This window comes from Podarcis gaigeae (assembly GCF_964106915.1).
Source record: "Podarcis gaigeae genome assembly, chromosome: 2".
In the NCBI taxonomy this organism is placed as follows: domain Eukaryota; kingdom Metazoa; phylum Chordata; class Lepidosauria; order Squamata; family Lacertidae; genus Podarcis; species Podarcis gaigeae.
Window position 1 is genome coordinate 17,185,345 of NC_139679.1, and position 26,608 is coordinate 17,211,952.

The 26,608-nt window shown below is 48.2% G+C and overlaps 1 protein-coding gene across 2 annotated transcripts in view; it reads right to left on the reverse strand.

Annotated features, from left to right (window-relative positions):
- The window catches only part of RARG (retinoic acid receptor gamma), a 122,641-nt gene that overhangs the window by 57,790 nt on the left and 38,243 nt on the right, over window positions 1–26,608 (reverse strand). For both annotated transcript variants that reach the window (XM_083728967.1, XM_083728968.1), the window contains exon 2: window positions 16,950–17,297. In XM_083728967.1, the coding sequence (XP_083585093.1) occupies window positions 16,950–17,124 (175 nt within the window). In that variant the 5' untranslated portion in view covers window positions 17,125–17,297. The remainder of the gene's footprint in view (window positions 1–16,949; window positions 17,298–26,608) is intronic.

The window sequence follows — 26,608 nt, forward strand, 5'->3', positions numbered from 1 at the left end:
GGTGGATGGGAAGGAGAGGTTGATTGTAAATACGAGCAGTGACTTCATCTCAAAAAATTCAGCACTTCAACACATATGGATGCATGAACCACCAAGGAGCTTAACAGCAATCTTGTTCCAATGACCCCGGAACAGGAGATTACACCCCCAGCTTCCAGGAAAATACCTGTGTCATGTCTGCAGCTGTAAAAAGTGTGGGGACATCTGATAAATTAGTTTGGTTATTGCGGCAATAGCCTGTTTCATTATAAGTGAATACGCAAGAGCTGTCTTAAACAGAGTCAAGTCAGTGGTCCATTGGGTCCAGTGTTGTCCACTCAGGTAGTGGCTTTCCCTATCCTTGGACAGAGAGGTCATTCCAGGCCTCCAAGTGGCCCTATTACCTGAGATCCTTTAACTCAGAGGTAGCTAACCTGTCACTCCAAGTGTTGTTGGTCTCCAGCTGCCATCAGCCTCAGTCAGCATTGCCAATGATCAGGGATGATGGGAGTTGTGGTCCAGCAATATCCGGAGGGCCACAGGCTCCTCACCTATGATTTTATTGGAGATGACTCAGTTCGAACCTGGCACTATATGTAAACTGGAGTTACTGTCTTTCTATCGCTGCCCTTCATTAGTTCTCTTTCCAGTTATCCAGTTGCTGGTTTCCTTCTGTCTATTTATTCAGTTTGAGCCTGATCACAACAGGTTTCAACCCACCCTTGCAGGCCTCCAGTGCCAAGGCAGGACAGATTAGTATCGAATTTGTACCTAACTACTGACGTTTGACAGCCAGGAGAATCCATATGGCTGGCACAGTACTGCCCTCCTTCCTTCTTGCCCTCCTTCTTGCCCTCCTTCCTTCCTTCCTTCCTTCCTTCCTTCCTTCCTTCCTTCCTTCCTTGAGAATTAGACCTTCAAACTTTTTTGGTGTGAACTTTTGACAGTCTCAAAAAGCTAAGTGTGTGTGTGTTTGTATGCGTGTGTGAGAGAATGGAAGTACAATTTCAGGAGTCCAGAGAAACGACAATTTCTTTTGAAGTTGGTATTTCAAAATATATTTGCTGAGTCATCCCATCTGACCCACAAAAGCAGCTGAGTCTCCACAAACTGTTTGCTCATTTACAGTCCCCCACACTGCAGAGTTCAGCACACCTAATCCCATTGAAATCAGCAGCCTTGAAATGCAAATAGTTTTTCTTAGGCTTTAGGCTGTTAATGTAAAATCATTGAGCCTATTCACCTCTCTCCCTTGCCTAGGAACAAATTATGCTTGGGGTTGATGTGGAGGGGGAGAGAAGACTGGAAGAAGATCTTCCGATCTTTCAGAACTTCTAGTCCCACCCTAGGTCCGGCACATCTTTCTAACGAAAAAGATTGCGCGAACCCCGTTAAGTGACGCCAGGAAGTTCCAGCTGTGGGAACTGATCCTGGGCACAACAAGTCTTCAGTTCCCACCAGAGGAGAGGCTGACGACTGTTTCCTGTTGCAGCAATGTTGACAGCTTCCTCCGCTGGCTGGGGCTGTGGGGCTATGGGTTTGGGCATGGCAAAGTCACTGGCATCGACACCTGGTGGCAGTCGACACACTTGCTGGCTTTAAGGAGTTATTCTCTGGCTTTCCTCTCTGTGCCTGGTGGAGGAAAAAAGGTAAAGGTAAAGGGACCCCTGACCATCAGGTCCAGTCGTGGCCGACTCTGGGGTTGCGGCGCTCATCTCGCTTTATTTGCCGAGGGAGCCAGTGTACAGCTTCCGGGTCATGTGGCCAGCATGACTAAGCTGCTTCTGGCGAACCAGAGCAGCGCACAGAAACGCTGTTTACCTTCCCGCCGGAGCGGTACCTATTTATCTACTTGCACTTTGACATGCTTTCGAACTGCTAGGTTGGCAGGAGCAGGGACTGAGCGATGGGAGTACACCCCATCGCGGGGATTCGAACCGCCGACCTTCTGATCAGCAAGTCCTAGGCTCTGTGGTTTAACCCACAGCGCCACCAACCAAGACTAGGGGTGGCCCAATTATTTACACTGGACAGCAGCATTCAGAAAACTTTACATGGGCAAGCTGGTGCACAAAAGCTCCCCACAAAAACACGCAATGCTTGCATCACCGGACTGTTTCCAGTCAACTACCCACACCTTACCTTTTCCAACCCTGCCTGGTGTACCACTCAGGGCTTGTTTACATCTTGTTGTTTGTGCTCACATCTAATTTGCATAGTCCACATGGCATTACCCTCAAACACTAGATGACCTTGGGGTCCATTCCAACTCTACAGTTCTATGATTCTATGAACACCAACCTTGATGTTTTTCCCCTGCAAATTTGGGTTTATTCAACACATGGACAACCTGATTAGGAGAAATGGGCTGCAGACCACTCCACTCAGGATCACAGACTCTTTCAGAGTGGGTGGGTCAACCTACTTTCTGCTACTCCCCTTGCCATGCTCACTACTTCCTTAAATTAATACTTTCATTTCTCATAACAACACCCACATGCATCCACATTTCTTTTGGTCTCTCAGATTTGCACAAAACCAGAAAACTAAAAAAAGAAAGTGTGTGTGCAAGAATTTACAGTTGTCTGTGCGAATGGCTTTAAAGGAGGATTAGATCACTAGGATCACTATGTTTTGCCTCCTCTGTCAGAGACAATACTGAATACTGGGAATCACAAGTGATGAGAGTGCTGTTCTGCTTAAAAGCTTCTAGTTGGCAGCTGTAAGAACAGGATGCTTGGCTACATGGGCTTTTGATGTGACCCAGCCACATGCTATTAAGAGTACAGAGCAGGTACAGAGGCCCCGATCCAAACTGGGACCCTGATGGAGGGTAAGAAGGCTGTTAACCCTTCACCCTCCCACACATGATTACGGTCCCTGTCCTGTGCCTGTTGTTTGCTTTTGGAAGAACGCTCCCATTGGTGCCAATTAATTTTAATTGGGGAAATGGTGTGGATGTGTTTATCAAGTCTTAAACATTCTCTTCCAGAACCACGGTCTCAGTTCAAATTGCCCTTCACACAGCTGATATAAGCATTTTTTTAAACAGCAGAAGACCCCATACATATGTCTCCCATGTCGTGCCACACCATGTTTGTCTCTATTAATCTGCTTCCCAAACTTTTTCACCATCACATATAACCACGTGCAGACTCATTTCTGCATTTGTGGTCAGGGGGATAGAGCAGCTCCCCTATGAGGAAAGGTCACAGCATTTGGGGCTTTTCAGTTTATAGAATCATAGAGGACCCGAGGGTCATCTAATCCAACCCCTTGCAATAAAGGAAATATCTGCCCAACGTGGGGTTCAAACCCACAACCCTGAGATTCAGAGTCTCAGGCTCTATCATCTGTTCTCATGAACCAAAGCATGCCACAGCTGTGACCTGGAAGCAGCTGGTGCAGTAACTTTGCTGAAGCAAAAGATGAATAAGAGGTGACATGGCAGAAGTAATAGAGAGTAGAAGTCATGGCATGCACAAAGTGGTTAGAGAATTTTTTCTCTCCTGCATAATGCTAGAACTCGTGGACATCCAATGAAGCTGAGCATCGGAGGGTGCAGGAAAGACAAAAAGAAAGTACTTGTTCACACAGCACATCGCTAAACTATAGAACTCATTCCCACTGGAGGCAATAATGGTGACAGACTTGGATGGCTTTGAAAGATTAGGCAACTTCATGGAGGCAGACACTATCAGTGGCTATTAACCATGGTGGGTATGCTCTGCTTACATGGTTGGAAGCAGTGTTCTTCCGAAACCATAGATGAAGTAAGCCTTGCTGATATCAGCAGGAGTTGATTAAAGTGATCAAAAGCTTGCAGTCCTAACAACACAAATGAATTTGTACGCTGGCATCTCCTGCTGAAGAAGGTCAGTCTCATCCTTTGAATTATTTTCTTCCAGACAAGGCCACTCCTGTTTTACAAGCAGGTATACCTCCTGGCATCTTATCTACCTGTCCTCCAGGTTGGTTTCCACCCAGGAGAGCCTGGTTGCCTCAAGCTAGGTTTATGTACCTGGTTCACATACAGGTATTAATTTTGGAAAGTGAGACATCTGTTGAGACTCAGTGTCACTTGATAGACTTGGAAGCACGGTCTCATCTAGTCAGGAGGAGAAGCAAGAGGAGGAGGAAGAGAACAGGTCATTTTGCTTACGCACTCTTCCCAGTTATTATTCTTCACCTGTTGCCACAACAGAACAAAATGCAGTCTTCAACATTGTCAAATCATATACAGAAACTGGAATGAACCAAGAGAGTCCTTTGGTCAAACCATTACCTTGCTAGCCTCCAACTGACCCACCTGTTCTATTCAGGAAGGAGTGAATGCTCACCACCCAGGCCCACAAATCACTTTTGATAGCTGTCATTGGGTCTTAAACCCACATCATGAACTAGCCAGTCTTTCAATGCAGCTAGAATGAAGGTCCTAGATGCATGTGCAGAATGCCTGCTCTTTATTAATTATTCCCCACAGCTACGCATCTTCCACAGAAAAGTACAGTGGTAAAGGTAAAGGTAAAGGTAAAGGGACTCCTAACCATTAGGTCCAGTTGTGACCAACTCTGGGGTTGCAGCGCTCATCTCGCTTTATTGGCCGAGGGAGCCAGCGTACAGCTTCCGGGTCATGTGGCCAGCATGAATAAGCCGCTTCTAGCGAACCAGAGCAGTACACGGAAACGCTGTTTACCCTCCCGCCAGAGCGGTACCTATTTATCTACTTGCACTTTGAGGTGCTTTTGAACTGCTAGGTTGGCAGGAGCAGGGACTGAGCAACGGGAGCTCACCCCGTCGTGGGGATTTGAACCGCTGACCTTCTGATCAGCAAGTCCTAGGCTCTAGATGCATGTGCAGAATGCCTGCTCTTTATTAATTATTCCCTACAGCTACGCATCTTCCACAGAAAAGTACAGTGGTACCTCGGGTTAAATACTTAATTCGTTCTGGAGGTCCGTTCTTAACTTGAAGCACCACTTTAGCTAATGGGGCCTCCCGCTGCCGCCACCGCACGATTTCTTTTCTCATCCTGAAGCAAAGTTCTTAACCCAAGGTACTATTTCTGGGTTAGTAGAGTCTGTAACCTGAGGCGTATGTAACCTGAAGCGTATGTAACCCGAGGTACCACTGTATAGGGTATGGATTTACAGCAGGCTTCCTGCACCCAATGAATGACTAAAGGTGTGGAGGGAAATAAAACGGAGACGGGGGAAGCTCGGGCCCTCCAGATGTTGGCGGACTACAACTCCCATCATCTTTTACCATTGGCCATGCTGGCTGGGGCTGATGGGAGTTAGAGTCCAACCACTTTGGGAGGTCCACAGGTTTTCCCAACTGTATTAAAAAAAACATGGATCCCATTGGGTTCCTGTGTTGAGAGTGCAGGCTTTTCTCTTTCTGGGTTGCTCTGAACCCTGCTCACACAATCTGGGGGTGCAAAAGGAAGGAGAGGAAGGAGGTGTTGGGGGGGGGCAGAGGGGCGGGAGGGGGGGAGCATATTGCCAGATTCTCTCTGGAGCCATCAGAGGAGACGGGAACAGCCTCAGGCACCTTCCTGCATTCCAGCCAAATTGATGCCATAAACACACTGAAACATTCAGAATTCAAGAGCGAGAATATGAGGGGGAAGCACAGAGCAGGGGGACGGGGTGACAGCTAATTTGCTTTCTAGATCCCATTCGCCCACCCGGCTTCCTGCCAAAATGCAGGATCAGTGGACACTACCCCCTCCGGAAAGGACACTGTTCCACAACAAGCCCCTAACCTTGGCCCACTGGGTAGTAGTATCCCGTGCCAATTCTATGCAGAACAGATCCACCCAAATGTATGGAGCCAAGTGAATCATGTCTATGGATTTCAACAGGCCTACTCTGAGTAGGACCAGCATTTGCCACAAACCACACTGCTGGGAAAATGCATACTCTCCACCCCACCCCACAAAACCCCAGAGAGGTTTCCTTGGAAGAAAACATATGGCTCCTGCACAAGAAATTAGCAACAACTGTCCTTTTCCTTTTTCTCCTACAAACCAGCCATCCAGGAAAAAGTCCCTAGTTTTGTCTTGTACCCGCTCAGCTTTTGGCAGCTGCAAGGTTCATGATACTGGGAAAGCTAGGAGGGATGGATGCAAAGGGATTGAGGATTAGCCTAAGCAAAACTAGGTACACAATAAAGAACTTTTTCAAACAGAGCCGCCCTGGAGAGTCCTGTCTTCGCTCTTGTTTCCTGCTTGTCCACCAAAGGATGCTGCCCTGTGGGGGAGAGGAGTATAGTTGGCCAACTCCCCCATCTCTTTAGCACCAGTAGCTGCCTTGTGCGGAGGAGGAGGAACAATATTAAACAGGGATGGAGATAAGGGGCATGCAGCACTCTCAGAAGCTGCTGTAAACTTGGCCTCCCCCATGAGCGTCTCCCAGCCAGGAGAGTCAAGGCCAGTTCCAATGGACAGCTGCTATAAGGTTGTCTGCTCATCTTAGTGGACTGGGGATAACGAAATGGGGAAGGAACACAGTGAAGTTTGCCCAACAGCAGGGGAAGGAAGTACTGCACCAAACATTACGTAGGCACTGTCTGCAGTGCAGGAAAAGCCCATTCAGAACCGGTGAATTCTTTAACTCCTGGACCTGGGAACTGGTCACCTACAAAGCCTCTATCTTACCAGGATGAAATATCACTTTGTTGGCCCTCATCCTGCCAACTGCTGCATTAAGGCGCTGGTTTAGAACCAAGACTGCTTCTGCTGATTCAGATGTTTTGGAGAAAGAGAACTATGGTGTCATTGGCATATTGATGACACCATGCCCCACTGACGGCTTGCCATAACAGATGTTGGTGTATGTTCCTTTTGCTTTCCTGAAACCTGAACCTAGGCAGGTTCAACACAGACCACGGCTGGCATCATCCAGTACAGTACAAAGAAGCCCAGCAAAAACAGCTTAATAAGACTTTGTAAAGGCTTTTCCTTTGGAGAAACAGTACCACATTTGGAACCGTTTTGTTGCAAGAGATAAGGATATCTTCCCTCTGAGTGATGCTTCTGTTGTGGCGAGGTCTCATTCTTCTAGCATTTTAGAAGGAAATTTGATTAAACGGCTGCTGATTAAATGTGAGCCTTCTTCCTCACACAGCTAGCCCCTTCACTGCCACTGAGATTGCTATGTGCCAGATGGCTGCATAACTGACGAAAGCAGCTACTGGCTAGTGCCTGTGTCATCATTAATGGCAAGACATGCATGTCCTCACCCCGTAACCCAGTTTGCTTTTAATTTGTGTCCGTTCTTTCCAGAGCAAGCATGTTCCTACATTACCAGATGAGCTCTAGTACAGACCTTTATTAACCAGACTAAGCATGAAATTAGACTTCTCTTGCACGAATTTCCTGCCACTTGCAAAAACGTTTTTCTTTGCAATTTGCTTATCATTTAAATGTGTGCATCCCACTTCAGCACTGCAACAGACACCTATTCCTTACCTTCTCTTATTTATAAGGAAGTGAACAGGTGTTTTCATCACCCCTCCATTTATGGGGATTTTGGGCTTCAACTGTAGAATTGGACACAAACACCAGCATAATACTAATGGCCAAGTAGAACAGCACATCTTTAGCCCAACAGTCCCTTCCTCATTGCGAAGCACTCTTGGGAAGAGATGCATTGTAGAAGGGAATGGGCATGGGGAATGGTACTTAACCTTTCCCCAGCCAGTGACTTTTATCATGACACTTGTCATCCCCCTCCCCTGCTTTTAGCAGACCAGTGTTCTAGAACCATGTTCACCTTGCAAACACAGGTCTAAGGGGAAGTTGGGAAGGGTGAAAAACACCAATTTCTCTCCCCCCACCAACAAACACACACTGCTGCTCCACTGCAAAGAGCTCCCTCCTTAGGGTGCTTTGTAAATAGAAGGGGAAGAAATGGAGGCAGTGAGAAATTTTACTTTCTTGAGCTCCATGATCACTGCAGATGGTGACAGCAGCCACGAAATTAAAAGACACCTGCTTCTTGGGAGAAAAGCAATGACAAACCTAGACAGCATCTTAAAAAGCAGAGACATCACCTTGCCAACAAAGGTCCATATAGTAAAAGCTACGGTTTTCCGAGTAGTGATGTATGGAAGTGAGAGCTGGACCATAAAGAAGCCTGATTGCCGAAGAATTGATGCTTTTGAATTATGGTGCTGGAGGAGACTCTTGAGAGTCCCATGGACTGCAAGAAGATCAAACCTCTCCATTCTTAAGGAAATCAGTCCTGAATGCTCACTGGAAGGACAGATCATGAAGCTGAGGCTCCAATTCTTTGGCCACCTCATGAGAAGAGAAGACTCCCTGGAAAAGACCCTGGTGTTGGGAAAGATGGAGGGCACAAGGAGAAGGGGGTGACAGAGGACGAGATGGTTGGACAGTGTTCTCGAAGATACAAACATGAGTTTGACCAAACTGCGGGAGGCAGTGGAAGACAGGAGTGCCTGGCGTGCTCTGGTCCAGGGGGTCACAAAGAGTCGGACACAACTAAATGACTAAACAACAACAAAATAATGAAAGACAGGCTAACATGTTGTATGGCTATAAGGAGAATGTTGCGCCCGTTGCTCCAAGGAAAACAGACAAACAGAACATCTGTGCAAACCCTGAAGAACAGGCAGGTTGAGAGAGCTAGGCTCCGCAACTCTAGATCCTTCTGTTTGAGGAAAACAGACCCGAATGGGTAGGAGGTCTGGGCTTCTGCAGCAGGGAGGAAAATGGCAAAGGATGTGCGTTGTGTCCAGGAAACAAAGCAACAGTCTTCCCGTTCTCGTTTTTTGATCTCAACTGACCTATAATCCAGCACTCTTCCCCTACTTCTGGCTGCAGCGTGGGAGGAGCAAAGATGTTTTGGGACGGGATCTCCAGACCTTCAGAGGGCGGGGGGGGGGGGAGCCAACCAAGAGTGAGAGGTGTGAGGTGTGTGTGTGTGTGTGTGTGTGTGAGAGAGAGAGAGAGAGAGAGAGAGAGAGAGAGAGAGAGAGATGGGAGGGAGCGGAGTGGGGAGAGAAACTGACAGCACTGCTCCCTTCTGCCTGGGCCTTGCTTGCTCTCGCTCTCTTTCCAGATGAAATAATTATTTCCAGCCGCCCTGCCAGCTCATTCAGCTGGCCAGGAGGGAGTCCCAATTCATTTCAGGCAGTGCAGGCCAAAGCAGGCCTCAACACTCATAACGGGGGCCCGGTCACTAAAAGGGCTTAACAGCTTGAGGAGCCAGCACGGTCCTGGGCCTCAGACGGCTGTTAGATGAGAAGTCAGGGATGCGAGTGCAGTGCTTCGGTCCTAGCAGCCAATTTACTGGGGCTCAAACTGGCCTGGAAGGCCTTAATCTCTCTCGCCCTGGAATATTCCCTTCCTCTTCCAGATATGCGAGGCCTGGCCGTGATTAGTCAGCGACGGTGGGGAGGCACTTTCCATATGCTCAGAGGCACTAGGATGAGTCCTGAGGGTGGAAGCAGAGTTGCATTTCAAATCAATTCCCAGACCGTCTAAGTGCCCCTCTAAGTCCCAGATTTACAGAAGCCATCCCAGTTTCTGATTTGATATGTCCCGCTTTTCCTTAGGACGTCCCTCATCAGAGAAACGTTGGAGGGTATGGCAGGACACCCCTGCTTTCATCAGAGAAATGTTGGCGGGCACGAAGTTAAACGAGCCAAGGAGATAAGTAACTATGCAACCTTTAGAAGACATCTGAGTAAAGGTAAAGGTACCCCTGCCCGTACGGGCCAGTCTTGACAGACTCTGGGGTTGTGCGCCCATCTCACTCAAGAGGCCAGGGGCCAGCGCTGTCCGGAGACACTTCCGGGTCACGTGGCCAGCATGACATCGCTGCTCTGGCGAGCCAGAGCTGCACACGGAAACGCCGTTTACCTTCCCGCTGGTAAGCGGTCCCTATTTATCTACTTGCACCCGGAGGTGCTTTCGAACTGCTAGGTTGGCAGGCGCTGGGACCGAGCAGCGGGAGCGCACCCCGCCGCAGGGATTCGAACCGCCGACCTTTCGATCGGCAAGTCCTAGGCGCTGAGGCTTTAACCCACAGCGCCACCTGCGTCCCTCAAGAAGACATCTGAAGGCAGCCCTGTATAGGGAAGTTTTTTAAATGTTTAATGTTCCATTACATTTTTATATGCAAAGATTTTCAGGAGCCAGGTGGAAAGAAAGCCAAACAGACGAGCACTTTGTGCAGGCTGCACAAATATGCTTGCATTGGGTCATTTCCACCAGGTCAGTACACTCAGGGTGCCTGGATGTAAAAGATGAACAGGGACTCTTAAAAGGGGTACACAAGAGAAGGATTTTTGGCAGGTGCAGCCTGACATGAAGGCTTGAAAAACACCGCTCCTCTCCCTCCATGTTTGTTTGCTTTTATACCGCTGCTGAAGTTACATCCTCCTTTGCTTCGGGTCACCTGAGAGATACTGCATCAGACAGAATCACAGCTTTTGGATAGTGCAGAAGCAACAAAGTTGTTCCACAGGCATCCACTAGAGGGACATGGCTATAACGCAGCGCAAAGCACTGTGCGCTGTATATAGCTTTGGCAGAACCCACACGAACCGTTTAAATGACCCCACCCTAAGACCTCAGCCTAAAACCTGTCAGAGCTTTTCAAGAACAAGTTCAAGGAAAACCTTCCCAGCCGAACTGCTCTGATGGTTAGTTAGGAATGCATCCCTGTGTCCTGAATGGATCTTCCCTGATTAGGAGGAAGAGGAACCATCATGGTTACTCATTCATGAACTTCCCTGACCGAAGAGGCAATGACATTTAAGGGTTCTGCCTTCTTACCGGCATCCTTGTAAAACACGAGCTGCCTATGTCATCCACTCCCACAACCCCATTATCCTTTTTCTCACTTTCAGCAAGGGGTGGGGAAACTTTGGGCTTCCGTATGTTGCTCCCTGGTGCTGGAGGCGACTCTTGAGAGTCCCATGGACTGCAAGAAGATCAAACCTACGTATTCTGAAGGAAATCAGCCCTGAGTGATCACTGGAAGGACAGATCCTGAAGCTGAGGCTCCAATACTTTGGCCACCTCATGAGAAGAGAAGACTCCCTGGAAAAGAGCCTGGTGTTGGGAAAGATGGAGGGCACAAGGAGAAGGGGACGACAGAGGACGAGATGGTTGGACAGTGTTCTCGAAGCTACCAGCATGAGTTTGACCAAACTGCGGGAGGCAGTGGAAGACATGAGTGCCTGGCGTGCTCTGGTCCATGGGGTCACGAAGAGTCGGACACAACTAAATGACTAAACAACAACAAATGTTTCTTCCACTCTCCTTGTCCACTGTCCTTGCTGGCTGAGGCTGATGGAAACTGGAACCCAGCAACATTTGGATTGCCATACATTCCAGCACTCCTGCAATAATAATAATAATAATAATAATAATAATAATAATAATAATAATAATAATATATTTATACCCGGCCCATCTGGTTGAGTTTCCCCAGCCACTCTGGGTGGCTCCCAATCGAGTGTTAAAAACAATACAGCATTAAATATTAAAAACTTCCCTAAACAGGGCTGTCTTCAGATGTCTTTTAAAGATAGGATAGCTGCTTATTTCCTTCACATCTGAAGGGAGGGTGTTCCACAGGGTGGGCGCCACTACCGAGAAGGCCCTCTGTCTGGTTCCCTGTAACCTCACTTCTCGCAATGAGGGAACCGCCAGAAGGCCCTTGGCGCTGGACCTCAGTGTCCAGGCTGAACAATGGGGTGGAGACGCTCCTTCAGGTATACTGGACTGAGGCCATTTAGGGCTTTAAAGGTCAGCACCAACACTTTGAATTGTGCTTGGAAACGTACTGGGAGCCAATGCAGATCTCTCAGGACTGGTGTTATGTGGTCCCGGCGGGCACTCCCAGTCACCAGTCTAGCTGCCGCATTCTGGATTAATTGCAGTTTCCGGGTCACCTTCAAAGGTAGCCCCACGTAGAGTGGATTGCAGTAGTCCTGCTATAGACTACCAGCTCCTTTGAACTTTCCTGAGATCTGTCTGAACTCTGCTCTGGGTCTTCCAGATATATATGCACTGTTTCACTATGGCACAGGGAAAGAGAGAGAGATTCAGAGTCCCTCACCCTCATGAATCCACACGCAAGAAAGCAGAAAAACAACCCTATATGCAGATGCTTTCTGAACCTCACCACGTAGAAAGCAAACACAAATGTAAGGTGTGTCCTTATAATACAACCCCTCTACCCTGCTGCTGCCTCCGCCACCACCACCACCACATATCTATTATAATGATAAGTATTTCACTGCTTTTAGGCAAACAGGTATTTGCAAAGACTTGCCTGAAGAGGTCTGCCACCTTCATTGGGAACCAACAGTTTTGTTACATGAGGACTTCTCCAGCAGGTATCAAACGAGTGAAAGTGAACCTGAACCACGGTTACTAATTACCACCACCAAACTGCAGTGTATCATCATCCTGGGGATTTGGAGTAGGGAAGGAAGCTGACTCTACCAGAGTTCAGTTCTCCCTGACAACTTATATTTTTCAGGCCACTGTATTGGTCTGTTTAGGGGGTTTCTCCTGAAGGTGATCCAGCACCTTAGATTGGCACAGAATGCAGCCTTGATTATCTGAGGCTAGCTGCAGAATTGATGCTTTTGAATTATGGTGCTGGAGGAGACTCATGAGAGTCCCATGGACTGCAAGAAGATCAAACCTATCCATTCTGAAGGAAATCAGCCCTGAGTGCTCACTGGAAGGACAGATCATGAAGCTGAGGCTCCAATACTTTGGCCACCTCATGAGTTTGACCAAACTGCGGGAGGCAGTGGAAGACAGGAGTGCCTGGCGTGCTCTGGTCCATGGGGTCACGAAGAGTCGGACACGACTAAACAACAACAAGTTGCAGGCGAAACAATATTCCAGAGCAGTGAAAGATCTCCATTCATTTCTCATTTGTCTTGAGCCCGATTCAAGATGCTAGCTTTAACCCTTAAAGTCCCTGGGCCTTGCCAATGTTAAAGGAACACCTTCTTCCCCTATGTTATTCCCTACCTTTATGCATTGGTAAGAGAGACCCTGCCAGCTTTGTGCCATCTCCTTCTGATGTTAAGCTGACAAGTTGAAGATGCAGTGCCTTCTAATTGTTAGCACAACTGTGGCACTCCCTCCACAAAAGGTGCTGCTAAATACTAAAGCAATCTATAGGCTTGAAAAAAAGGAATGTACCACCTTTTCTGAAGAGCTATGCTAATGTTGATCTTCCTGCTGGTTTTAGGTTGCTAAGTGGCACAGGCACTTTTTAATTTATTGGATTGCTTTGTGTAAGTTTCCCTGCCTTAGATTTCAGAAAGGCAGGTTAGAAATTAAAAGGATGAAAGAAAGAATTCAGTGCCAGGCTGACAATGAACAGCACATTTGATCCCCGGCTGTGACATGTGTGTGCATGTGATATGTGAACGCTGTTAATGAAGGAGGGAATTTGGAAGAGAAATTAAAATGCACACTTCAGTCAGTTTAGGTTTTTGCATTCCAGCTAAGAGCAGATTTGAAAACAAAGCCAAGGTATGCCTTGGGCGCCGCGAAAAACTCCATGCGATCGGCACCGATAATAAAACACAATTTCAGAAGACATCCCGGCACCCCAGTGAAGTGCAATTGAATTAGATGTGACGCAAGTCACGTGAACGCAGAGGGTGCCCCCTGGTGGACAAACAACATGCAGACAGGTTGGAAGTAGGAGCTTGGGGGCTGCAGCTGGCAGAGCTAAAGCAACAGAAGATGCCAAGTAATCAAAGAGCATAACCTGGGGCTGCCTAGGTCAAAATGAAAGGGCTTAGCGGAGTCCAGGACAAGGGCATCATGCTTCCTGGGCACATCCCTTCCTCCAAAGTAGTGCTGTTCAGACAAAGGCACAGGCAGGCTTACATACGCACAGCTCTGAAGCACAGAAGCATTCAGTGAACTGGAGGCATGAATGACTGACAGCCCTGCAGCGTGGGGACGCTGCTTTGGCGTGCTGGAACCCGCACGCGAGAAAGCATGTAGGGCTCCAATCTCTGCATTGGCAGGCGGGAGGAGCCGAGCCTGGAGGTTTGGCACGGAGCCCGGGCACACCCTGGGGCAGGAAAGGGCAGAGCGGTCGGAACATGCCCCAAAGTATGGGGAGCAGAAGCACAGAACCCGGCAGGAGCCAGTTAAGACCCACACCCAGCAAGCCCTGGGCACAACACCCCTAACCCCCCTGTTCAAAAAAAGCCCCGGTGAAATTGAGGCACAGTTTACACAAGAGACATGCACACACAGAAAGAAAAGGGTTTCTCTGAGCACCTCCACAGTTAAGGTTTTCCCCTGGAGCCCCCTCCAGTGAGACTGGGGGAAAGCAGCTCCTCAAGGGTGACGCAAGGTCCCCTAAAAAGTAGAGGCCAGATGCCCTCCCCAGGGTGGGATCTGTCCCAAAATAGCTCCCTGAAAAGTCAAGCTCCTAGCCAAGATTGCTGTGTGGGCCAAGTCGCTCCACCCACTGTGAATTCTCTCCCTCCCCAAATATCCACGAGGTGGAATGCTTTTCCACACACACATGGACTCATAAAATTACTGCGTCCTGGAAACTGCTTGTTTTTTTACATCATGGCAAAACAGCATGGGAGGGTGGCTTTCTGTTTCGACATAACCAAATGGCCTTGTGAAAGCCACTGTGTGGCAGTAGTTCCATTTTTAAAATGGCTGCGTGAATTGCTATGTGTTCTAAGCTCAGGGTTCAGTATCCCCACCCTCCAATCTGGTGATAATTCTGAGCTCAGAGTCTTTGACTTTACATATGCCTAAAATCCACTCTAACTTTGGGTGCCCAGTGATGGTGTGATAGGCATGTCAAATGACAGACAGCCGCTATTCAGGCAAGATATAAGGCTTGGTTCTTAGCTAGCTGCACTCAGCACCGCACCAAAAGGCATATAAGAATTGCATATCTTTTGGCTGATATGATTTTCTTACTAGGCTGTAATGGACTCTGAAGTGGCTTTGCCATTTTGTATACAACAATATTGCTATGCACACCTATATCGACAGAGCTTCCATGCTGGAAGCAAGACCTGGTCATATTTAAATGGTGCTTTCTGATAGTTTACCAGGAACTTGGCAACTCATCACTGTTTGGTAAATTCTGGACTAATGTACTACAATATGCTTTGCATGGGACTGCCCTTGAAGATTGTCCCGCTAGTTTAAAAAATGGTGCAATGCTCCTTCTATCAACGTGGGCAGCCATGACCACATAATACCTGCGCCAGTTAGTTTCCAGGCACAATTCAAAGAGCTAGTCAACAGCTTAGCCAACATGTTCAGATTCAGATCGTGGGCTCTCCACCTTGCTCAAGCCACATTTTTTAAGGTGAGGCCGATCACCATCTCAGCGCATGCCAGATCACTCACACAGCACTGATTTGCCCTGTGGAAATACCTGTTCAAATGTCAACTCATAAGAATTGCCCTTTCGAGTACAGACACAAAGTGGGCAAACTTTTTTCTCTTGAGGGCTGCATTCCTTTGGGGGTAATCTATCCAGAGGGCCATGTAATGCCTGGCCTAGTCAGTCAGGGACGAAGCCAGAAGAAAGCAGGGCAGGAGGTGGCAACTGAGAAGAGAAAGATCACCCCCTTTTCTCATCCTGCCACCCCCTTTTTCTCACTTTTACCTGTCGGCAGCATAGCTGTCAATGTTTCCCTTTTTTTTAAGGGGAATTTTTCGGCTGTGGCTCCAATCTGGTGGAACGCTCTGTCACAAGGGACTAGGGCCCTGCGGGACTTGACATCTTTCCGCAGGGCCTGCAAGACAGAGCAGTTCCACCAGGCCTTTGGTCAGGGCTCAGCCTGACCCCCTCCTTTGGCAATCCTCACAGAACTCTAGCCCAATGGTTGCCATTAATTTGATTTGAACTGATTTTAGAATGAATTGATTTTAGAATGCTGTATTATTTTACTGTTGTTAGACGCTCTGAGCCTGGCTTCGGCTGGGGAGGGCGGGATATAAATAATTATTATTATTATTATTATTATTATTATTATTATTATTATTATTAATTCCCTTATTCCGAATTGGATTCCTTGCAAGAAAAGGGAAAAGTTAACAGTTATGGTCAGCAGCCAAGGGACAGACAGATCACTCTTTGTCAAGATCACTCTTTGAACTGCTTCCTTGCAGAATACTTTTTAAAATTAGGCTAAGGATGCCTATCTCTTGTGTAGAACCTGTGAAGAAGAACCACCCTGTGAGTTCTGCTAATCTATACAGCACCTAACCCTAAATACAGTATTATGCAGGAGAAGCAGCCCAAGACAGGAGTCCACCCGCACAAATCCTTTGCCACCAGGTTCAGTTATTGTCTAGACACTTCTGTAAAACCCTGAGGGTGCAATGCATCTACAGGTGTCGTGTCTTTCAGCCTTACAATAGCTTTCCTTATACTTATGCTTATTAAAATTTGTATACTGGCCTTCATCCATAGATCTCAGGGAGGTTCGCAGCATAAAAGTACATGACAAAAACACACACACAAAATAAATAATAAGAACAAGAACAAATACAAAACAAAACAATAACCTCCTTCTCACTTTTGCTCTGGACTGAGCCCTTTTCCTCCCATCCCTGCAAGCAGCTCATTGTAAAGAAGGGGTTTAGAATCCATGCTGAGGCCCAAAACTCTTTTATCGACTGGTTGCCAGTGAGATTCCTACCAGGGACTCTATACAGTACCAAGCCAGTGCTGCTTATGAACTTTCAGCCAGTGAATCCGAAGACCTAAAACACTGCTCTACATTTGGCTGGAACAGTGTCAGGGGAAATCTTTCCAGGGCCCAGAACAGAAATCAACACTCAGCACCCAGCAGCTGCATCTCTATGTGGTCAGGCCAGCCTGGCCTCCATACCACCCTGGTAACAAAGCCCCAAGCGCCCACCGCCAGCATCACCCCTTTCGGCCGAAGGAACTCACACAGTGATGCCATTTCCTTGGGCAGGTCGTTAGGGTAGCTCCGGAAGTAGCCTCCATTGGTGAGCACCTCAAAGTGCGGGTTGGGAAAAGGGAAAGGGTAGACCGCAGGTGGGAAGCCGTTCACGTGAGCCAGGGGGGTTCCGCCAGAGCAGCCCCTCTCCTTGTTTCCTGCCATGGCTGAGGGCAGACGAGAAGCTGGCTTGAGAGAGAGAGTCAAGATTCCCCTTAGAAGATCTGGGTTGTGCCGTCACTGCTCTGGGAAGGTGGTTCCATGGTGGTGGTCTGTGCAGGTTCTCAGCCCCCCAGCGAAGGTGTTGTTGCTCTTCTTCCTCTTCCTGTTGTGCTGTCCTGCATGGGAGAGAAGAAGCACACCAGAAGCACATTAATGTCCGTCATGTTCTAGCTGAGGGTGTTGTAAAGGTAAAGGTAAAGGGACCCCTGACTGTTAAGTTGTGGGTGAACATATCAGACGACACAGCGATTCTTCAAACAGCTCTTGTTTATTCACAGGCCAGAACAGAACTGAACTGAAGGGTTCAGCCAGCCTGCTTATATAGAGCTCCACTAGAACGCAACAGTAACCATTTTCTGTAACTATCCAATCACTGAACGTCACTTTCAATCCCTTATTTGCATATGTGGGCCTGAGTGAAAACTATCCACAGTATCCCCCTGCTGGCCCAGGGTGAGAACTTCAGTACATAACACTGACCATTAGGTCCAGTCATGGCCGACTCTGGGGTTGCGGCGCTCATCTCGCTTTATGGGCTGAGGGAGCCAGCGTACGGCTTCCAGGTCATGTGGCCAGCATGACTAAGCCACTTCTGGGAACCAGAGCAGCACACAGAAATGCCGTTTACCTTCCCGCCGGAGCAGTACCTATTTATCTACTTGCACTTTGACATGCTTTCGAACTGCTAGGTTGGCAGGATGTTGTACTTGAGGGTGTTGTACTTGAAGTTAAACGTTTAGTTCTTCACCCACCATTTCCCCATAGAGTCAAACAGCTTGGGAGGCAGCCCCTTCTTATATTTCAACCTCTCATTCTTGTACAGGTGAGAGATGACTCCCGCAATCCAACAAATATTGCACCCTCCTTTCCTCGACAAAAATTTAAAATTTTGCATGTACACCGGGGCTGGTGTGCACATACATGTTCTCTTGAAGGGTGGTGGAGGAAGCTAATAACGTTGGTCATACCCTTCCCAGCTTCACTAGGTGTTGGGTTCCCCCCATCTTTTAAAAGAGCAGATATGTGTTCCAACATTGGTGCACATATAATACTTCCTATAATTTCAACAAAAGCTTTGCTCAGCGTTGCCAGTTTTTCACCAGAGATAGGGGACGTTGGAAGGAATGGCAGTAAGACAGGTAATGCAAAAGAGAGGGGGAAAGTTCTGGGTTATACACTATCAGACTGTCCCCCAACCATGTAGACAAATGGGAGAGTGCTTCCCCCTCCCACATTAGCTAAAGGGAGCATAGCTGAGTAGTAGAGCTCAGGGATGGCGTGCAATAAATACCGTGTTTTTTGGTCTATAAGACACACTTTCCCCCTCCTAAAAAGCAAGGGGAAATGTGTGTGCGTCTTATGGAGCGAATGAAGGCTGCAAAGCTAAGCCAGAAGCCAGAACAGCGAGAGGGAGCGCTGCGCAGTGCTCCCTCTCGCTGTTCTAGCTTCTGCCTTAGCGGCGCAAAGCCTCCGCAGGGCAGCAGGGAGCCTTCATCCTGCTGCTCCGCAGAGGTTTCGCGCAGCTATCCCTGGCTTTTGCAGGAGGTGGGGGAAGGGACAGAGCCGCGCGCTCTGTCCCTTCCCCCACCTCCCAGAAAAGCCCCCAAGATCCGTGCTCCCTCTAAAGAGCGCACAGCTTTTGCGGGAGGTGGGGGGAAAGCCAGGAGGCTTGTTTTCGCTGAAGCCAGGAGGGCAAGACGGATCGGTGCGCTTCAGGGATAGCCCCGCAAAGCCTCCTGAGCGAAGAGAGAGGAGTGCTCCCTCTTAGCTCAGGAGGCTTTGTGTTGCTTTCTTATTTTTTGTTTTCCTCCCCTAAAAACTAGGTGCATCTTATGGTCCGGTGCGTCTAATAGAGCGAAAAATGCGGGACATAAATCTCCAGGTTTAATACTTGCCACCTCCAGTTAAAAACATCAAGTAGCTGGTGATGTAGGCAGATTCTACCAGAGATTCTAAAAACAAAGGTTTTGGGGGATGGGGACGTTCCTCCCATGGGCCATTGATCCAAGGGGAAACGGAGTAGGGATGAATTGAGGACCAAACACAAGTAAAAAGAGAAGCTCCTTTGAGAGCATAAATCAGGTCAGATGTTCAGCTGCAAAGCTCTCCTTAGGTTCAGGGCAGCCTCCTACCCGACAGCTTGCAGATCTGGCCAACTGACGGTCAATCTGATTCACAATTTCAATGGCATTGCAATGCAGTCGTGGGCAGCCTCGCATCTGAGAACTTCAAAGGTGCACATGAAATTTGACAACCCTGCCACCCCCCTCTCCTCTAAAGAGCTGCTTCCAGTTAGAGTAGACAGTAATGGGTTAGGTGGACAAATAGTGGGCATTGCTCAAAGCGGAGAAAGTAACTATGCACACGTGATTTTGGCCTTACGCTAAGATTTCCCAAAGTGAGGAAAGTTGAAATATACTCGGGGTCGAGAGTGAATTTCATGCTCTTTATTCAGCTCATAGTGGTGAGGAGTAATGAATGTTCCCCCGAAATATTTGCTTTATATACATTATTTACACAATGGGCCCCACGTGATTGGCTAATTCCGGGATTCTCCTGTAGGCCAATCAGGTTGTGGATTCACTTCCACCTGGAGCTGGATTGGGTGGCTCCTGCGGACCAATCATACTGCTGCATTGTTCTAAGACCAATCAGACTGCTGCATTCTAAATCCTATTGTTCTAGGACCAATCAGACTGCTGCATTTTGGATCCTATTCAACTCAGTACATAAAAAAAGTATAAGAGAGAAACCGTGGGAAGGAATACCCATTGTCTAAAAGAAGCTGAAAGTTGGCAGAGTCATGGACTTCAATGGGTACATAGAAATGAAATGTGGCCTCTCCCTTCCGTAAGGATGAGAGCAGCTCCTCCAGGAATCCTGAAGCTCTGAAAGGAGTCTTCGCCCCCCCCAAAAAATTGTTGAACACACATATTAGGTGAAGAGGCCACTACAGGAAAATGACCACAGCAATGCATATAGAGAGAAAGCAGGAAGTTGAGGAAGGGGAAACTGAGTGGACAGGTTTAGAATAAACCTGGACCTGGGAATAAGATTGTCAACCTTTTATTTATCCTCCTGTGCCTGCAACAGCCTGGAACACACCGAAATTAGCAGATAAAGCTTTTTGTGCCACTTTTAGTTCCATACAAGGTAAAGCTTGATTTCTTTTAATTTCGGCACGTGAGAGTGCTTTTAAGGGTACAGGCACAGTGCAGGTAAAAAGCATCAACAAACCTACTAGCAAAAGCGGTAGGGACGTGGGTGGTCATAAATTTCCAAAATAAGAGTTGTTGATGCTGAAGCATGCCCAGAAACCAGTCATCTTAGGCTGGAAATCCTGTCCCAAAATACTAGGTGTGTGGGATTGGTTTTTTTTGGGGGGGGGGGTTATTCGGTGGTAAATGAGATGCACTTGCCACACAATCAAGGGTACCCATGACCTTCCGATTTCCAGGAACCAGGCCTGGCATTGAACTAAGTTATCAGGATTGAGTCCTGGAGGGTAGGACCAGAAAGAGTCGTGGTTTCAGGGGGTAGAGAACAGACTACAATGATGTAGCCCAGGAGGCAAACAAGAGCAGTCTGGCAACCAGACCTTTATATCATCTATCTATCTATCTATCTATCTATCTATCTATCTATCTATCTATCTATCTATCTATCATCTATCTCTATCTATCTATCTATCTATCTATCTATCTATCTATCTATCATCTATCTATCATCTATCTATCTATCTATCTATCTATCTATCTATCTATCTATCTATCTATCTATCTCTATCTATCTATCTATCTATCTATCTATCTATCTATCTATCATCTATCTATCTATCTATCTATCTATCTATCTATCTATCTATCTAGTCTCCAGTACAGCCACTAAAGGCTTTTCCTGGCCAATCCAGACACCTGGCAAACCACAACAATTTATTTGTTTGTTTGTTTGTTTGTTTATTAATTTGTTAGTTTGTTTGATTTCTATCCTGCCCTTCTTCCAGAAGGAGCAGAGGGCAGCAGACACAGCAATGATAAAACATTGATTTAAAAGCATTTACAAACATTATCTCAGCCAGTGATGATGTAGCGGTTGCTAAGAGCATCTCCCTCCAGCCATCAAATGTCCAGCTTAGCAGGAAGGTTTTCAAATTTCTCCTGGATGTCAGTAAATGAGGGAGGCTGATGCACCTCACCAGGGACGGCCTTCCACCCATGGGAACCACAACTGAAAAGGCCATGTCATCTGCCAACACCCAGTGGTAGCACCCCCTACAAGACCTCAACTGCTGATCACCAAAAAACAAACAAACCCCAGTTTATATACTAGGTTGCCCTCAAAACACAAGAGTTAAAAATTATATATTTAAGGTTTTCTTTTGCCTTTGGCCTTTTCAGCACCACACACAATTTGTAAGGACAAAGGGGACACTTTCCCCAAGGGAAAGAGAGGGATTTCCCACCCGACAGCAGTAGGAAGCCAGTTAAGAGGCCCCCTCTAGGGAGGTCCCCTCAGAGAACAGATTTACAGACTGTCTTATGTCTGTACAGTAGTACCTCAGGTTACATACGCTCCAGTTACATAAGCTTCAGGTTACAGACTCCGCTAACCCAGAAATAGTGCTTCAGGTTAAGAACTTTGCTTCAGGATGAGAACAGAAATTATGCTCCAGCGGCGCGGCAGCAGGAGGAGGCCCCTTTAGCTAAAGTGGTGCTTCAGGTTAAGAACAATTTCAGGTTAAGAACGGACCTCCGGAACGAATTAAGTACTTAACCTGAGGTACCACTGTATTAGGTCTTTACCCTGAAGGCACGAGTTATTGCAAATCCCTTAGGGAAGGAGGAGTGATGCTCATGCCCCCCCCCTCCCGGCCAATCGCCCTTGCAAGCTGAAGCCTCTGTCCCAGTCTGTTTCCCTATGAAAAACTGCTTCTTACGCTCTTACAAAGCCCTTCCTTCCCAGGGCAATTTGAAGCTGAGTTCCATAATTTCGAAGGCGGATCCAGCGCCAGTCCCCAAATCCAATTGAGGAGGGTTTGGAACTGAGCTGCTGCTCAGCCTCAGTTTACACACACACACACACACACACACACACACGGTCCAGCCTGCCTAGCAAACTGGGAACCGAGACGCTGTCCCTTTAAGCCTTTCTCTGCACGAGGGCGTGTGCGTATTTTCCCTTTTGAACCATCTCCAAAAGCAGGCAAGTTCCCCCCCTCCTTTTTTTCCTCTTTTCTCCTTCTTCTTTGGGTACTTTTTACCATATGATTTAAATCAAGAGTCATTTCAGGTTCCCAGATAAATGGAGCTTATGTTCTTGCTGCCAGCGCTTGGCTGGGGCTGTACCACCCTGGGGGTAGAATGTGAGCTCACATCTTCCACATGGAACCCAACACCACAGGCCTAATTTACAACAGCCCAGGCAGCGCCTTTTCCTCCCGACTCTGTGTCTCTGGCTCTCAGAGCTACCCCCTATTCCACCCCCAGCCCATCACTCACTCTTCACCTCCGCTCCCTATACCCTCGCTTCTTTAATGAGCGCACACACACACACTGCACACTGCACACTCTTACTTTCGCCTCTGCTTCATGCCTCCTGCCCCTACTCCCTCTTTAGGTTTTTTGCCTCTCCCTCCCCACTCCCTTTCTTTCATTTTTCTTCTCCCACCGGGATGTGGTTCCACCCCAGTATGAGGCCAGTTTGAGGCGGCTAATGCATCAGGCGTACCACAGGCAAGGCATGGGCGGCCTCGGCGATGCTGCCACAAAGAACGCCAGCTGCAGGGCGAGAAGGAACAATGCGTGGGGTGTGTGGAGAGAAGGGGAAGCGGGAGAGCAAAATAAAAACGACCCACTACCGTACAACTGAAGGGACGCGGGTGGCGCTGTGGGTTAAACCACAGAGCCTAGGACTTGCTGATCAGAAGGTCGGCGGTTCGAATTCCCGCGACGGGGTGAGCTCCCGTTGCTCGGTCCCTGCTCCTGCCAACCTAGCAGTTGGAAAGCACTTCAAAGTGCAAGTAGATAAATAGGTACCGCTCCGGGGGGAAGGTAAAAACGGCGTTTCCGTGCGCTGCTCTGGTTCGCCAGAAGAGGCTTAGTCATGCTGGCCACATGACCCGGAAACTGTACGCCGGCTCTCTCGGCCAGTAAAGTGAGATGAGCGCCGCAGCCCTAGAGTCAGTCACGACTGGACCTAATGGTCAGGGGTCCCTTTACCTCTTTACCGTACAACTGAGAGGCACAGACATGCACAATACAGACATCCTTTGGCATCCTCGAAGCAGTGGTTGGTTACCTAGCCACACACACACACACGCCCTGGCAGTGCCCCCTGGCAGCCGGTGGCAAGGAAACAGAAGAAAAACCATGCTAGGCACCACCTCTGTGGTGTCTGCCCCAGCCAAATCTGCCCACCGGTATGGGGTGGGGGGGCAACCCCTTTGCGCTCGGCTCCTTTAAAACGGCGAGGACTTTGGCTCACTCCGCCTTCGCCCCCCTTCCCTCCCCCCATCCACCCCCTTTTCCCCACTGCCGTGGGTTCTGCCAAGTGCCCTGAACAGCTAAAGCCACGAGATTTCAAGCGAGCAGCTAACTTAAAGGCTTCATTTCCGTAAACTTTTCCATATGTGAGGGCCTCTCTTGAAGCTCGTGTTCCAAAAATAAACGCGCCGTCAGGCCGAGGTGTCCAAGCACACGGAAACCGGGAAAGAAACCCACTGAAAGAAAACAGCACCGGCTCCTGCCAGCGGGCTTGGGGCACAGTTGCCTCAAGGAGGAGAGAGGGGAAGAAGAAGAAGGGGTGCCTTTTGGGGGGGTGGGGGAGGGGGGAGCGGGATGCTTACAGAAGGGAATGTTTTTAAACGGTGGAACATCAATAAAAACCCAGCCGAGGCTCCCGCCTCCCTCTAAAACACCATTCGGAGTTCAACTTAATTCCAGGCATGCATCCGATTCCCTCGCCATTAGAGGGATCCTGGACCTTGTATTGCCCCATTAGAGGATGGGAGTGTGGGGGTCACTGGGAGGTCACTCTAATGGGGCTCCTTCTTCTCTGGGATTCATCCAAGATGGAGACACTGAAACCCATATGTTCTCCCAGGCTCCTTTAATTGTTCCTATCCCTTATGGGCAAAGGAGCTTATGTCTCTCCATATTTCTGTGGTGTGGGGAGGGGCCGCATTTCTAAGAAACAACCAGCGCTGTTAAAATATATTTTTTTAAAAAATAAAACAAAAAAATAAATTCTTTGGAACAACTAACATGATAGCTCGCAGCAGCCTGGAGCCATCTCGTTTCAAAGACTTTTTTGTTAGATCGCTGTGTTTTCTATGTCACTGTGCTCTCTCTCTCTCTCTCTCTCTCGCTTGCTCAAACACACACACACACACACAAGTCTCTGCCCATGAAGAGCATACACTTTTAAGCAAAAGGGAAACTGAGGCCATTAACGGATTTGGCCCCAGCAAGGTAGAAGACTGAACTTTGGCACTCCTCTCACACTAACCTCAAAATGACACCCTGCACCAACACATCTGTCTAGCCTTTATTTTTGGTAGAGTACCAAATTCCTCCCCCAACCCACACTCACCACCCTGCCCCTTTCTGGTCCTTCCTTCAGCTGAACCAAATTTCCGGTTCCCTCCTGCTCTCCCCCCACAAAGTTTCTGCAGGAGCCCCAAATAATCAACCACATCCTAGGAGGAGAAGGCAGAATGTGGAAAGAAGAAGAAGCAACAATTGAACAGGGTTGCAAAGAAAGCCTGGACCCTCTGCTGAGAGGGGTTTTTGTGGGGGGACGGGAGAAACTGAAGATGTCTCGTTTTTCTGCAGAAGAGCACTCACTGCAATTTTGTAAACCAGAAGGTGAGAGTGAGAATTGCATGGATCAGGGACAGGGAACTTCCAGATGCTGTTGGACTCTAATTCCCATCACCAACTGCCCAGCACGGTTAGGGATGATTGGAACTGACGTTCAACAACATTTTCAGGACCACAGGTTCACCAGCCATGGTGTAGAACAGGGTTTCCCCAGCAGTTTTTGGACTACAATTCCCATCATCCCTGACCCACTGGTGCTGCTAGCTAGGGGTGATGGGAATTGTAGTCCAACAACAGCTAGAGACCCAAGTTTGGGAAGCCCTGGTGTGGCGCATAGTTGGCTAGGCAGCCAGCCCAAAACACTTTGCTACCTGAGATGGGACAGCAACCCCCTCCCCTCATTTTGGCACCTGAGGCAGAAAATCTCGCAAGTGCCGCTCCCCATTCCTGGCATTAAAAATACAGCAACAACTTTTTTTATATAAAAAAAGTGTTGCCTTTTCGCGACACCCCCCAAAAAGATGCCTGAGGCAGTTGCCTCATTCTGACTAGTGGTAGGGCCGGCCTTGCCATGGTAGAATGGTGTGTGACTGTCAGCAGCAATCCTGGATTTCAAGAAAGGTTCTATGTTAGGGATTGAATTTCCACCATTAACCTATGGTCCTTCCAAGAGCCACACACCCTTTGCATTCTATATAGTTTGAGCACTGGAATTAGACCATGGAGCCCCTGTGTCAAATGCAGGCTCAGCCTTTATGCTGGGCCACTTTCTCTCTGTCACTCTCTCACCCTAGCCTATGATGCAGGTTTGTTGTGAAGCTAAAAGGAGAGAGGGACCATGCATGCCATCCTGAGCTCTTCAGAGAAAGAGCAGGATTTTAAAAGTGTAATAAATAAATAAATAAATATTACACCCATAAGGTAAAGGTAAAGGGACCCCTGACCATTAGGTCCAGTCGTAGCCGACTCTGGGCTTGCGGCATCCATCTCGCTTTATTGGCTGAGGGAGCCAACCCAGCATGACTAAGCAGCACACGGAAACGCCGTTTACCTTCCCACCGGAGCGGTACCTATTTATCTACTTGCACTTTGACGTGCTTTTGAACTGCTAGGTGGGCAGGAGCAGGGACTGAGCAACGGGAGCTCACCCCGTCACGAGGATTCGAACCGCCAACCTTCTGATCGGCAAGTCCTAGGCTCTGTGGAGCCCACAGCGCCACCCATGTCCCATTACACACATTTTCCTGTCCTTTTCTCCAACAGAACTCCAGCCTCCCACCACTGGCATAGGTTAGGGAGGTAAAAAGCTTGCTTTACCACCTCGGCTTAGCAGAGAACTTGCACCCAAAGCCTTTCCTGATCCAAGCCCAATCACGCCTTTGACTAGACCAGGCAGCCCTCTTGAGCTGACGCTCTTAAGTGGCAAGGAGTCACAGCAATCTGTTCCAGATTAAAATGGAGCAGTTCGCTTCCCCTCCTCCTGTCTCTGCTTTGCCTACACATGTCTACCAATACTCCCGTCTTCTGCACAATCCAAAATCCCTGCCAAAAAAAAAGTTACAAACGCTGCCCTCCCTCCCCTCTCTCTCTCTTTCCATTCCCACTCC